The sequence below is a fragment of the Crocodylus siamensis genome, chromosome 5 (genome assembly GCF_052110815.1).
Source record: "Crocodylus siamensis isolate JL-2025a chromosome 5, ASM5211081v1, whole genome shotgun sequence".
NCBI classification, from domain to species: Eukaryota; Metazoa; Chordata; order Crocodylia; family Crocodylidae; genus Crocodylus; species Crocodylus siamensis.
Genome location: NC_143399.1, coordinates 63492323 through 63505722, shown reverse-complemented (window position 1 = coordinate 63505722; position 13400 = coordinate 63492323). Strand labels below are relative to the sequence as shown.

General features: G+C 44.6%; 1 protein-coding gene across 1 annotated transcript in view; it reads right to left on the bottom strand.

Moving 5' to 3' along the window:
* LOC149864167 (complement factor H-like) overlaps positions 1-10671 on the bottom strand; it is a 91189-nt gene extending 80518 nt beyond the window's left edge. The window contains exon 1 of the mRNA XM_090049757.1: positions 10399-10671. Coding sequence (XP_089905883.1) covers positions 10399-10459 — 61 coding nt within the window. The 5' untranslated portion in view covers positions 10460-10671. The remainder of the gene's footprint in view (positions 1-10398) is intronic.
* Positions 10672-13400: the final 2729 nt, after the last annotated feature.

The window sequence follows — 13400 nt, the reverse complement described above, 5'->3', positions numbered from 1 at the left end:
CGGTCTCAGCGCCTTCACCATGGGTTCTCTCTTTACACACACACTGAGCCCCAGGCCCTGTACACTGGACTCCAAGCCCGCACACCTCGGACCTCCAAGCCCACCTCTGGGATCAGGGCTCCAAACCCTCTCCCAAAGCCCTCCTTGAGCTATCCCATTATCCCTGGCCCTCGGAGCTTCCTTAAGAGCTCCCCAAGGCTCAGGGCCCTACCCTCCTGGAGCTTCATGCTGGCTCCTATATGCAGCCTCAGACATTCACCAAGAGTCTGGGCACTGCCACACGTCCCTCCACTGATGTGGAGCCTGCCTCAGTACTCTTGATGAGTCTGGGCTCCCCCTGCTCAATCTCACCCACCAGGGATGTGGGACTGGGGTTAGGAGGTACCCCAATGTACTTCAAGGGTGGTAACTGGCTTGGCATTTCTGGGGGGACTGTCCTGCCACAAACAGTCCTGCCAGGCCACCTGTCCCCAGCAGGGTGTAGTGTTCTGTCATGCCCAGGATCACGGGGCTGCCTCCTTTCCCATAGCTTCTGCCCTTACTTCCAAGATGTTACTCTGAGCAGAAGCCCAGCTGTTCCCTAACTGCTGGCAGCAGACTGCTGCCTCTTTGCAGTTCAGGACTCAGCCCTTATAGAGCCCAGCTGTGTCCTACTCCCAATCAGGCCACTCTACCTAATTGGCATTGCATGTAGCTGCAAGCTGCCTAGCTGCCACTCAGTCCTCTGCTAGTAACACTCTGTGCTCTGTTACACACTACAAGTTTGAGTTAAGAGCGATGGGCACTTCTGCCCAGAATCTCGCTTTTAAGCATCTAAAGTGCGTTTTTGCATGACTTCAGTCAAAGAATATAAAAAGTGAGGACAGAGGTAACTCCATGTTTATCCTTATATTTTCTTTCCCATAACAGCAACTCCCAATCTTCCCAGCACCAAATGTGCAAGATGGATAAATATATTCCTGTACTTCCAAGAAACTAAGTTCTGCAGTCACCATATCTCCATCACTGTTGATGTCAATTTGTTTCCCCCAGCCTAGTGACAACACAGTCACCTGATCCCATTCTCCTAACCATCCTCTGCTTGCAAACTGGAAAAAACCTGCAATACTTGGCTGGGGAGAACTGGCTAATGATCATTGCTCCATGACCAGGAAGGGGTGGTATAGTTTCGTTTCCCCAGCATGTGAGAAGCAGAAAACCCAGTTGGTCAGTTTTTATGCAAAAAATAAAGTTAATTTTATTGCAAAATAAATTCTCATAATCTCTCGGTATTTTATATTTCACTAATATGAGCCCCTATAGTGTAAAGAGCACAATCTGTAACAGTTATGCCAAACCAAATGGAAACATTACAAACCCACTCATTAAAACAGAACATACAGTTAAGTAAAATTACTGCTTTGTGTCCACCAGAGGGCGCTCAGATGCTGTCAAAAAACACATGGTTGACACTCTTTAAGAGTGATGATCAAGACCCACTGAAAAATACTTGTTCTTTAATACTTTTTTTTTTTCAAATCGCTGGGTTGATATACGGTTTAACAGTCTGGAATCATTACATGCCAATCAGAAGCTAAATTGAAAATATTCCTTGACTTGACTGTCTCATGAATAGCTCTTACCTATCTTCCAATTGCCAAATTCTACATACTTTTCTTCTCACTTGAATTTGTCTGCAGACAAATCTGTGGAGTTGCATGAAACTACAAAGTGAGGGGACCTTCATTTTTGTTTGTGTATTTATAATACAGCTCTGCTATGCATTTGCATTCTTGAACTTGGAAAAGATTCAAGAACAAGAACTTGAACTTGGAAAAGGCATGAATAGAATCTGGATATCACTGATATAGATACATATATAGAGATCTTCCTTTAATTTATACATTTAATTACATGGTGAAATTTTTCTTTAATGCATATGGGCAATTCTTATTGATTGCACATGCATATCTTAAAAGTAAATAAACTTTTTGATTTCAGCTTCACTGCTTTATTTGTCAAGTTACAGCCTTAACAATATGTTTTGTTGACAAATTAAAATAAATGTCTTGCAATCATTTCCAAAGTTATAAATTTTTTGTGTGTGTTTTAATGATATAATTCCAATTATATGAACTTTATGTAAGATTCCAGTGTAGTTTATATTCTCCTGGTATTTATATTCTCTTGGGCACCTCTTTAAGTTGCTCATGCAGCTGGGGATAGGGAAGTGTTCCATATTCCCTGGGGCTTGCATGAGTGCCTCATTTAAATGGGCTTATAAAAAACTCAAGGAATATATAAAAAAAAGCATGTGGATATTCAGCTTCACATCTGCTTTTTAAAGGTTGGGAGTTCCCCATGTCTGATATCAGGAAAAGGCTCCTCATAGTCTTGGCACTCAGGAATTTTAGACACACACCATTTGGGGAAAAGGCAGGGTCAGTGCCATATTCCTTCCTCTCCTCCTGATCTCATAGCTTCTCCAGACCAGGATCACCCTGGTTTGGGGAAGGCATAGGGAGCAGGGCAGAGGGGGTGGCTGCAGCTAAAATGCCTATGTATACTCCCTCTTCCAGAAAGATTTTTAGCAGTGGAAAATTTCTCATAGATTTCCACCACTAGAAACAAATTCCTGTTCATATCCTATATCACACTTAGAACTGCATCATACGTTTAAACCTCACATCAAGCACAATTATGGAAGAAAAAAATACATATCATGCTTTGACTACAGGCAGTGCAAAATTCTAAGTCAGCATCCAGACGAGTGAGCTGTTGCGGCATCTGAAAGTAATTTGAGATGCTGCAAGAGGCACCCTGGGAACAAAAAAATGTTCCCCACGCTGCGTATTTGCAGTGTAGACTCTAATTTTGATACCAGGAAATCCTAGTATTAAAAAAAAAAACCATGCTGAAAAAAGGTGACACAGAGCACACTCCTGGAGTGTGCCCTGAAACAACCAGAGACTGGGTCCTCCAGAGAGATGTTTTAGCACATAGCCAGTGTCTCTGTGTCTGCCCCTTCCCCTGCTGCTCCAGCATGTTGCCTCAGTGTGATGGGGCAAATAGGAGCAGGGCAAGGCTGCAGCAGGGTCTTGGACCCAGGCTATGTCCCAGTAAGTAGGGATTGGGGGAGTGGGGGAACTGCTTGGGAGGGGTGGGTCCCCTGCCCACTCTCCCCTGCACAGTATATAGCTCCCCCACCACTACCCCAGCACAGTGAACAGCCCCCTGTAGCAGCAGCAGCAGCGGCCGTTGGGGTATTCAGGGCCCGGTACTGGCAGAGCCCCTACAGTGTGGCAAAGGCCTGGATGCCTGGGACCCAGTGCTCCCTGTGCCACATGGAGCTAGCCCAGCCCAGGGATGTGTGCCTTCAGGCAGGACCAGGCCACTCCTGCTGTCACCCAGGGTCCCGGCACTGCACGTGAGAGCCATGCGCTCTTGGGTCAGGCTGGGTCCTGCTTCCATGGAGCCAGTACAGCCCAATGGCACACAGGGCACTTGTAGGCAGGACCCAGCCCAGCCTGAGGGCACCCAGCTCTTGTGTGTGGTGCTGGGAGCCTGGGTGACAGTAAGAATGGCCCGGTCCTACCTGAAGGTGTATGCCCACTCCCAGCCCGGGCCAAGGCAGCTGTATGTGGCACAGGCAGTATGAGGTGGCTGGGGCCATGCCGTTAGGGAGCTCTACAAGTACTGAGCCATAAGCACCCCAATAGCTGCTGCTGCAGGGGGGATAGAGGGAGAGTCTGTGCACCTTCTGGGAGGGAGTATCCTGAGCAGTTGCCTCCACCCTCACAATCCCCTCACACCCCAACACACAGTCCCCCCAACCCCACAATGTCCTCTCACCCCCACAAACTCCCAAACAATCCACCCACAAACCACATACCGCCCAAACACCTATACAAACCTCCACAAACTTCACCCCCACAAACCCTATACCCATGCACAACCCACCCCAACACCCCATATTCCCCCCATAAATCTCACACCCTGTGTGCCCAGTTGCCAGACAGGATGGGAATGGACCTGCTGGCAGGAGCCATGGCTGCTAGGGCAACTGTCACACTGAAGCCCTGCCCTGTGCCCACACCAGTGCTGGGAAATGTGTCCTTAGCCTGGCGGGGGCGCTCCAGGTCCTAGCAACCACTTGGGTGTGGGATGGGATGGGGGAAGGTTGTGGAGGTGACAGCAGGAGAGTGTGTGAGAGAAAGGGGTCAGGGATGAGTAAGCTCTCTGGGTAGGAAAGGCCACCAGAGCCAGGCTTAGAGCCCCCCTGTCCCCCTAAAGCAGGCTGTGCAGGGGGAGGCTGGTTTGGAAGGGAAAGTGCTTGCCCAGTCCTTGACTGGGTCCCTGAGACCCAGTCAAGGACTTCCCAGGAGTGACACAGGGATCACTGGGGCCTGTAAATAGGTACAGGGAGCAGAACAGCAGTGGTTGGCACTGCTCAGAGTCACAAAGCAACAGGTGGAAGAGCTGCAGCTGGACTCATGGTATGGAGCTGCTGCTAGGAGGGAGCTAGTGGGGGCAGGCAGAGGCTGTGGGTTAGGAATGAGGGGTACTGGCAGGGCTGTGGGTTCAGAGTGAGAAGCAGGGGCAGAGGCAGGGACAGGGCACTGGCACATCAGTGCTGCTCAGTTCCTCACATCCTGGTGAGCAAAAGGGGCAGGGGCAGCTCTGATTTTTCTATGACAAAACAACCAAAAGCAAACACCAAAGTACATAGGTATTTAGAGTTTATTTTACTATGATGCAGGCACAGCTGGTGAAATGAGACCCGAGGGGCGGTGGAGTATTTCACAGAAGTGAGAGAGGGTGGGGTTTGCAGCCAGCTAGGGGGGTGGACCTGGTGCTACAGATGGCTGGGCACTCTGGCCAGTAGCAGGGAGGCTGCAAACCTCCCCACCTCCCGTGGGGTGCTCCACCGCCCCACCAGTCTCAGTTCACCAGCCACACCTGTTATGATGATAGAGACACTGGTAGGCTTCTAAATTGCTTTAAAATTGTAAATATATCAATAAATCATTGCCTAACTGATCTCTCTGTATATAGTGGAGAATTTGGCGGGCGTTATCAGATAATTTGGAATTTTTAAACAGGGAAAACAGGGATCTCTGCTGGTGAGGCAAGTGGCAGAATCCAGGTAGAAGAGCCTAGCCAGGGCCAGCACTGGTGACCCAGCTGGAGGGCAGATGAGGTGACTGACCTGGTCATTTGGGGCCAGGAGGACATGCTTCGACATTTTGAAGTGGGCCACTGCAAGGAACACATCTTCTGGGTGATAGCTGTCCAGATGGCAGAGCAGGGGCACCAGAAGTCATGATAGGAGTGCAAGCCAAAGGCTAACTGTGAAGCCATGGCCCACTGGGAGCCCAGAAGTGCAGGCAGCTCTGCTACAGTGCCTGTATCACAGCCCAGGTGGCCATGCAGTCCCTGTCTTGGTCTGGCAAGCATACAGCCATAAGGCCACAGGCACAAATCTCCACAACAAATTTATGCTTATGCCTGCCCTGACTGCTTTCCCACAGTCTTGGGCCCCCACTCCACTTCTGCCCCTGCTCCCCTCTTTCCCACTTTCCCTCCAGACTCTGCTCCCCCTCCTGCCCTTCCCTGACAAGCCTCTGCTTCCTGTTTACTCTTGCCCCATGGCAGCAGGATCCATCCCTGTTTTAGCCTGGGCACTGAACACATCTCCAGCCTAGACCCCATAGCAGCCATCCAGGTGTGTGCCACTGCTACAGGGCTGGGGTGGGGCCATCCTTAGTCCTCAGACCAAAATAGGGATGGAGCATACAGGCATGAAGCATGGGTAAGAGGGGAATGAAGTGGGGCAGGTGGGGAAGCAGAGGCTGCATATGGTGAAGGAAATGTGGGAGGGAATAAGCTGCAAGGAGAACAGTGGGGTGCAGGGGGAGGGCAGGGGGCTTATACCCAGTTCTAAGAAGAGGGACTTCTTACGCCTATGAGGGTGACTCAGAGGAAAACACTTACGCTCTCTATTTAAAGAATGATGGCTCTAAAAGTCAATTTAGAAATGTTGGAGGCACCTAGAGCTGGTCTGTAGAGATCATTGACCTGCCCTTCATGGAAGTCTCAACTTCTATGTCAGGCTGCATATTATGAGTCAGATCCTATTCCACCTATGGGAGTCTAAGAGGATATAGGTATACAAATGCAACTCTATTCCACTCCACTCAAATTCCTGAAAATCCATTAATGCATCTATGGCAGATCTATGTTAAAAAATTTGTGGGTAATAGGATCCTATTTCAGCATCTAAGTTAATTTAATAAGTGGAACAGAATCTGGCCTAGCATTTTACTTAAGACCCAGAATGCTTAGCCCCTTTACTGCGAGCAGCTATCTAAGGGTCATGTGAAATGCTATACTGTGAACCACACATACATTGATCCCTGTTAGTACTAGCTTAAGTTTGAAACAGTCATGTTGAGGCCACCAGGGGGCACAGAGTACTGAAAGGTAAAACTCCAACACCCCCCCACACACAGACACACACACCCCATTCTGGATTTCCTCCCCACTCTCTGCCCCTGGTGCTCCACTAGTTTCCCCCTGCCTCCAGTGCTCCTTCCCTGTACATTGGGGTTCTCTCTTGCTCCCCACCCTCAAATGCTCATGCTTACTTGTGGCTTCCTGTGCTACCTATGCCGAGAAAGTGTGCAGGAAAGGGCTAGCTTACCTGCCCAACCACCACTGTCACTGCTGGGCTGCTACTCTTCTCTAGGCTGAGCCCACCCAGAGACAGCAGCCAGGCATTCAGGTTAACCTTTCCTTGCCTGCTCCCTGGAGACAGACAATGCAGGCATCCACATGTAAGTGAAGGGGAAGAGTGGTGGGGGCAGTGAGCAGGGATCTGTTGTGCTGGGGAGAGTTTGGCGGGGTGGGCAATGGGCCTGAATCAAGCCAGCAGGGAAAGGGGATATATGGGGTGTTTCCACTAAGGCAGGGGCAGGCAAAATATGGCCTGTGGCCTGCCAGGACATTCTATCCAGCCCACAGGGCACCTAAGAAGTTTAGAAAATTCATATTTATCTGCTCCTGGCTGTCTGTCAAAGGAAGCTGACAGGGGAAGCTGGTAGGAGTCAAGAGAAAGGCCAGGCCAGGCCAGCCCCACCTCACCCCACCCCCTACCTTCTCCTACCCCTACCCCTACCCTCCCACCTGGAATCCTCTGTCTGCAGCTGCTCCAGCACCACATGGCCCCCAGCTACATCACTGGACCATGGGAGTATGGAGTGGCATTGGTACCCCAGGTCCAGAAGTGGGAGAGGAGTGTGCATGTGTGTCTGTGCAATGAGGGAGGGGGAGACAGAGAGCAGTGAGGGAAGGAGAGAGAGAGAGAGTGCAATGATGGAAGCACACACAGAGTGTGTGTGTGTGCGTGTGTGTGTGTAGCAAGTGAAGAACACAGTGTATGTGTATCTGTGTGTGTGTGCATGTGTAGCGAACGAGGCACACTGTATGTGTGTGTGTGTGTGTATGCATGCGCAATGAGGGAGAGAATGTGTGTATGTTTGTAGGGTGACCCCCACCATACACATGCACCCACAACCCCCTTGCACTGCCATACACGCAGACCCCCACACCCACACCCTTCACACTCCCCAGGCACCCTCCCCCCACACACTGTCCCCCACAAACCCCATACCCACCCCCCCCACATATCCACACATACCCACATGCTCCCTCACCCCAGACCTATCCACCCCACAGACACCCAAAACCCTCCCCCACATATCCACACATCCATAGTCTCCCACAAAACTATACCCACGCCCATGCGCCCACACCCCCCACAGTATACAAGAGTAAGACTTTATTTTAAACTATTGTGCAATCACTTCTATGTATACTACACAAACACATGTAATTAGGACAAAAATATTTTTTGAAACCAAATTAATGAATGTTGTTGATGTTTGATTTTTAGAATATAATTTGGTATTTTTCTCGTTCTGAGATGGCAAAACTCCTTGCTGAAAGGAGGATTTCTGGGGGCAAAAGAAGGGGCTTCTTGTGGCAAAGGTTAGGGGGCAGGACTTCCAGTCCCAAGATGGCAACCAGGGGGTGGGGCACCTGTCAAGGGGTGGGGCTCTTCATGTGGTCCTCAACAGCTTGCCAGAACTCGGTAAGTGGCTCTCCACCTGAAATAATTTCCTGCCCCTGCACTAAGGTGTAGCTTAGAGTGACTACATATTAATATAACACAAGATGGGTAACATGGATCATCCTACCCTGCAGTGGCATAAAATTGAGCCACATAGCAAATGATTAAAACCAGTTTCAGGTGTTATGTGTGAACAAGCCAGGATTTAAGAGCTCCAGGAGCCACCTAAAATTACTATATAACAAGACCCTAGTAACTGATCACTAATTATGTACATCTCTTGTATAATAACCTAGTAGTTAGATCACTTGCCCAGGAATTGGCAGGTCTGTATTCTGAGTTTTTGTCACCCTATGTGACACAAGCCTGAGCAAGGGATCTAGCCACTAGATTATTACACGAAAGTCATGTCTTGCCAATATGAATTACTCTTTAAAATTTAGATGCCTAAATCCTGCCTAAATCTTTTTTTGGGGGGGTACTACTTCGTTGGTCTAATAAAATATATCACCTATGACCCAAGAACTTTGTGTAAATCTTGTTTAAGCACTTATAGAACCAATCTGGATCTAGCCCTTAGGCATGAACAAAGATAGCATCAAATGGAATAGATTTCAGATGATTTAGAGGCCTATATTCCAGTCATAACCTGATATCCTTCTATTGATTTAATTTCAATTATTCCCAATTTGCACAAATAGAAATTGGGAGGAAATCCAGACCTTAAAGTCTATAAGGCAAAATCCAGGCCCCAGTTAAATCCGTAGGAGCATTGGCATTTACCTGAATAGATCTAGAATCTAAATCATCACAATTATATGACCATAATTTGAGGTGTAGGAAGAACCTTATTATAAAAACAACAGCTACAATAGCTTCAAAATAAAGAAGAAAATAAACTCCAAGAATTGGAAGCCCTTGGAAGCTTTTTAAAGACAATATGAGATCTATAATTCACATAAACATTATTGATGGCCAACACTGAGACACAAATTGTACAACCAATTTATATCAGTGTAGATCTAGAGCTGTTCCACCATGGAAAATAGATTTTCTGCCAATTTGCAGTAGTTTACCTCCTAGTTAAATCTGTCCCACATAATCAAATACTGTCTTATTTACATAAAGTCAATTTATAATTTCCCTGACCTCTATAGATGGTGGGTATAAAAAAAGAAACCAGATTTCGCTTAGTTTTCTCACCAAACTTCAAATGTACTTGTTTATTATTAATGCTGTTTTGAATACAAAAGAGATTTTGGCAAAATCTTTGTAAATTAGAATTCAATTCATAATTTTTTTTTGTTCAAGTTAAAATAGAAATATATACTAAACAATATATTTTAATTATGGACTTTCCTACTAAAATTATTTCTAGCCCACTGAATTCTTTTGAAAGGGAAAAAAACCCCTGAAAAATATTCTGGGCCTAACCTGCCATTTTTAATCAAATGAAAGCCCCAAGCCATGAAATCAGTAAAATAATCTGTAATTAAAAGCACCCAGAAATTCTTCCCCTGCAAGTGTAGCTACAGGTCCCTGATAGTAGACATGGATAGCAAATTATTATGTATGCTGATTAAAGGATATAGACATTCTTATATTTGAAAACAAGCTCTTCAGAAATCAAAAAGTCTGTTTCTCAGTGTTAGTTCTGTGCTACAGAGAATTTCAAGGCCAGCTGTAAAGCACTCACCTAAAAAATGCAAAAAAGTTTCCTTACATACACTTTGCTCTTTTAAAAAATAATTTCTCTGTCATTGAGTCATGGAAAGTAGATTTAAAACGTATGGATATTTTGGAAGCACTCATCCCAGTCATAAATCTTTTGCTTAGTAATTTACTGTAATAAAATATAGCAAAATTTAGTTTACAGAATATTTTATTAATCGTTCAACATAGAAAATAATATTCATATTTGTCATATACATTCCACAATTTTAATTTGCAATTATTAGATACTAGATTTCACTACTTTAACTACTGTACCACAAATTAATAGATTTACAAGTTGATAAAAATAGTAGAAGTTGGTTTGATTCTTGTTCATTTGCATGTAACTAGATTACATTTTAGCTTCATTGGGCAGCATAGCATAATATAGACAAATACAGAGATGAAATCACTCACACTATAAGATAGCGAGTATGATGATCACAGGGCAAACTTTTAATTACTTTTAACTCTCAGACTCCAGTGTAATATCAACTTTTTCCTTTGATTTATAAAATGCATCATCAAGCACATTTTTGTTAAGATATGTCTTTCATTTTAACTACAGTACTTACCATTTTGGGCAGAACAACATGTCCAGAGGAGGAGCAGTACACCGTAGCCCAGCAGGATCATCTCAGTGTTTCAGAAACAAACCAGACACATTTAGAGTGGAAGGTGGTGTTTGTGGTTGCTTTGAGCTACATACACTCAGGTTTTGATCACTAACTGTTCCTGGAGCTGACCTTGCAAAGCTTTATTCTCTGACTTCAGCAATCACTTCCCCTAATCCTCTTGCAACATGTAATAGGCTAGTTCTTTTTGCATAAATGTATTATGCAAACCTAGTTTTGCCTCACTAATTTTGGTTGGCTCTGCCTTTTATGTTGTTTGTGTTTCCCTCACACTTCATACTTGTGAGTCATCATAATCTTCCCCTCCCCCCACCCCTGACTCATTCAATACAAACCCAAAGCAGTCTTTTTTGGCTAGGAAAACAAATACAAGTTGTTTAAATGAATCTGAGGTTTGGTTTTTTTGAGGCTCCTCTTTTTGTCTTATATATGTTTGATTAATTAAATATAAATTATGTTGGAACAAGCTGCTAGTTCATATAACTATAAATGAAAAAGGAAGGGAAAAGGATATAAGCAACTATGTATATTTTAGTCTAACTTGTGTTGTAGGGTCTAAATTATGAAGGAACACAAAATAAGATGTGGAAGGAAAAGGAAAGTGGAATAAAATCCAATGTACCAAAGAGGGGTTTCAAATTATATTTTAATTCTGAGAGACAACTAATTATTTTAGTAAAGAGAAGTGTGGTAGATGTAGTTGGACACCAGTAAAATATTTGAAAGGTGCCATTCAGAATATTATTTGTGAAACAATATTATTTGTGAGTAGATAGACACATACAAGAATTGTAATATGGGTAAGAAACTATGGGAGATTTCTAATAAAGATAATCTTGGGACTCTCTATATTTTATACACTCATTACTGGTCTTGGCCTCAAAAGTAGGAGTGTGCTATTGAAATCAACTGATGAGAAATGTTTGGTGACATTGTCAATATAGAGGAAGACTGATATAGCATACAAGAGGAAGTAGATGACCTCTGGGATTAGAGTAATAGAAATGGAATGATATGTAACAATACACAGTGATGTAGTAATAAGAAATAACAATTTCTGCTTTTAATTGGAGCCTCACCTATTGCAAGTAATAGATGAAGAGAAAGATCTGAATGCATTAGTCTTTCATAAAATAACTAAGAGCCAATGTGATGAAGCCATGAAAAAGTCAACTACAATCTTAAGATGTATGAGGCGAAGCAATTCCAGTACAGATAGATATATCCTAGGTGAGCCTGGGTGAGACTTCATCTGGATGCTATATACAATTCTGGTTATGTATGCTCAAGGAATATTAACTTAAATTGGACCAGAAGTTGAGCAGGGTTACTAGGATAGTCAAGTAATGGAGGGTTGATTTGACCAAAACTCAGGAGTTGGGGTCTGTAAGAAACTTAAATTATTTATTCTCATGCAGATGAAAACTATTTTTTCCCAATTTTTCATTGATTAAAAACACCACAAAATCATGCCAGAAATCCTGGGAGATTATGTTTCTGAAATAAACAATTCTCCCTTGTTTCCTGCAGTTTCTGTCTGAAATGTACATTTTTGTCAGTGTCACTGTTGCTTCAAAATCAATGGGTCCTAGGTTGTAGAATAGAATATATGGCAGCTCTGCCCTTGGGCTGAGGATGTGAGGGGGCAGGCTTCTCATTATCCTTCTGATAAACCCTGCCTGCAAACTGATGAATCTCCTCAAAACTAAGAGGTGATATCTTTTATTAGACCAGCTAGATTTTTGCAAAAACATTCTTTTAACTGCAGGCTTTTGGGCATGAACACTCTTCATGAGGCATTGGAGAAAAGATTGTAAAAGTTCTGGGTAGAAATTCAAGTTCATATTTCGTAGGACAATTGAAGATGTGCTAAAATCTGTTTGGAACTTACGTAGATTAGGCTTAGAGAAAATGTTGGAATAGTCTGTGTACTCTGAAGTTGTTTGTTGGTAAACAGGGTGAAGTCATATTTCCTTTTGGTTGTGGTGTTTCATATTCCACAGAGGAGTAAATGATGGAAATATGAACTTGAATATGAATTTCTACCCAGGAGAACTTTTACAATCTTTTCTCTGATGCTTCATGAAGGGTGTTTGTGCCTGAAATTAAAGATTTTTTTGGGGCAAAAATCTAAGTCGTCTAATAAAAGATATCACCTTTACCACAAGTCCTAATTGCTTTTTCCTCTATACCAATATGGGTACAGCCTGGATACCCCACTCAAAACTAAGATGTTTTCATGAAACATTTTGGGTGCAGTAAATCAAAATTTTCCTATGAAACTCAATGTGGTTAATTCTGTCTGGCTCTACTGGAAGAATTTATAAAAGGAGACTAAAGGAGCTTGGTGCTTTCTACAAAGGCATCAAGGCACTAAAGCGCTTTAAACTAGAAAACAAAGATGGTGAAAACAAAATGGCCATTGTCATGTGTAGGTGTTATAAGGCTTCAGCCTCTTCTTTGTAGGTGCCTTGTTCCTAAGCAACGTCAGAATGAGGCTTGGCTCAGGTGCCACCTAGATGGTACGGGTGCTGCCCTTACTCGCCTGCCACATCTTCATTGTTGGGGAGGCAGTTCCCTTTAGGTGGCCCCTGAGTAGTGAAGAGGTCTCAATCCTGGTCTTTTCTTCATGGGGCTCCAAACCTCCCCTTTACCCCACCCTCACCACTTCCAAGGCCTGGACTGATGCTGTACCTGGCAGGTCTTCCCCTGGATGGTCTCTCCTTTCACCCAGGTCGCCCACCTGCAGTGCTTCGGGCCTTCTTGGCCAACACAATCTCCCCACTGCCGGTTCCTTGGCTTCAGGCCACCTTAGGCTCATAAACTTGTCCTGTCTCAGGGCTAACTAGGACTTCAGAAATGAACCAACAGAAAATATTCAACCTTCTGCCGATGAGCCCCTGGGGTCCTATCTCCCAGGGTCTGCTTGGTCACTCAAAATG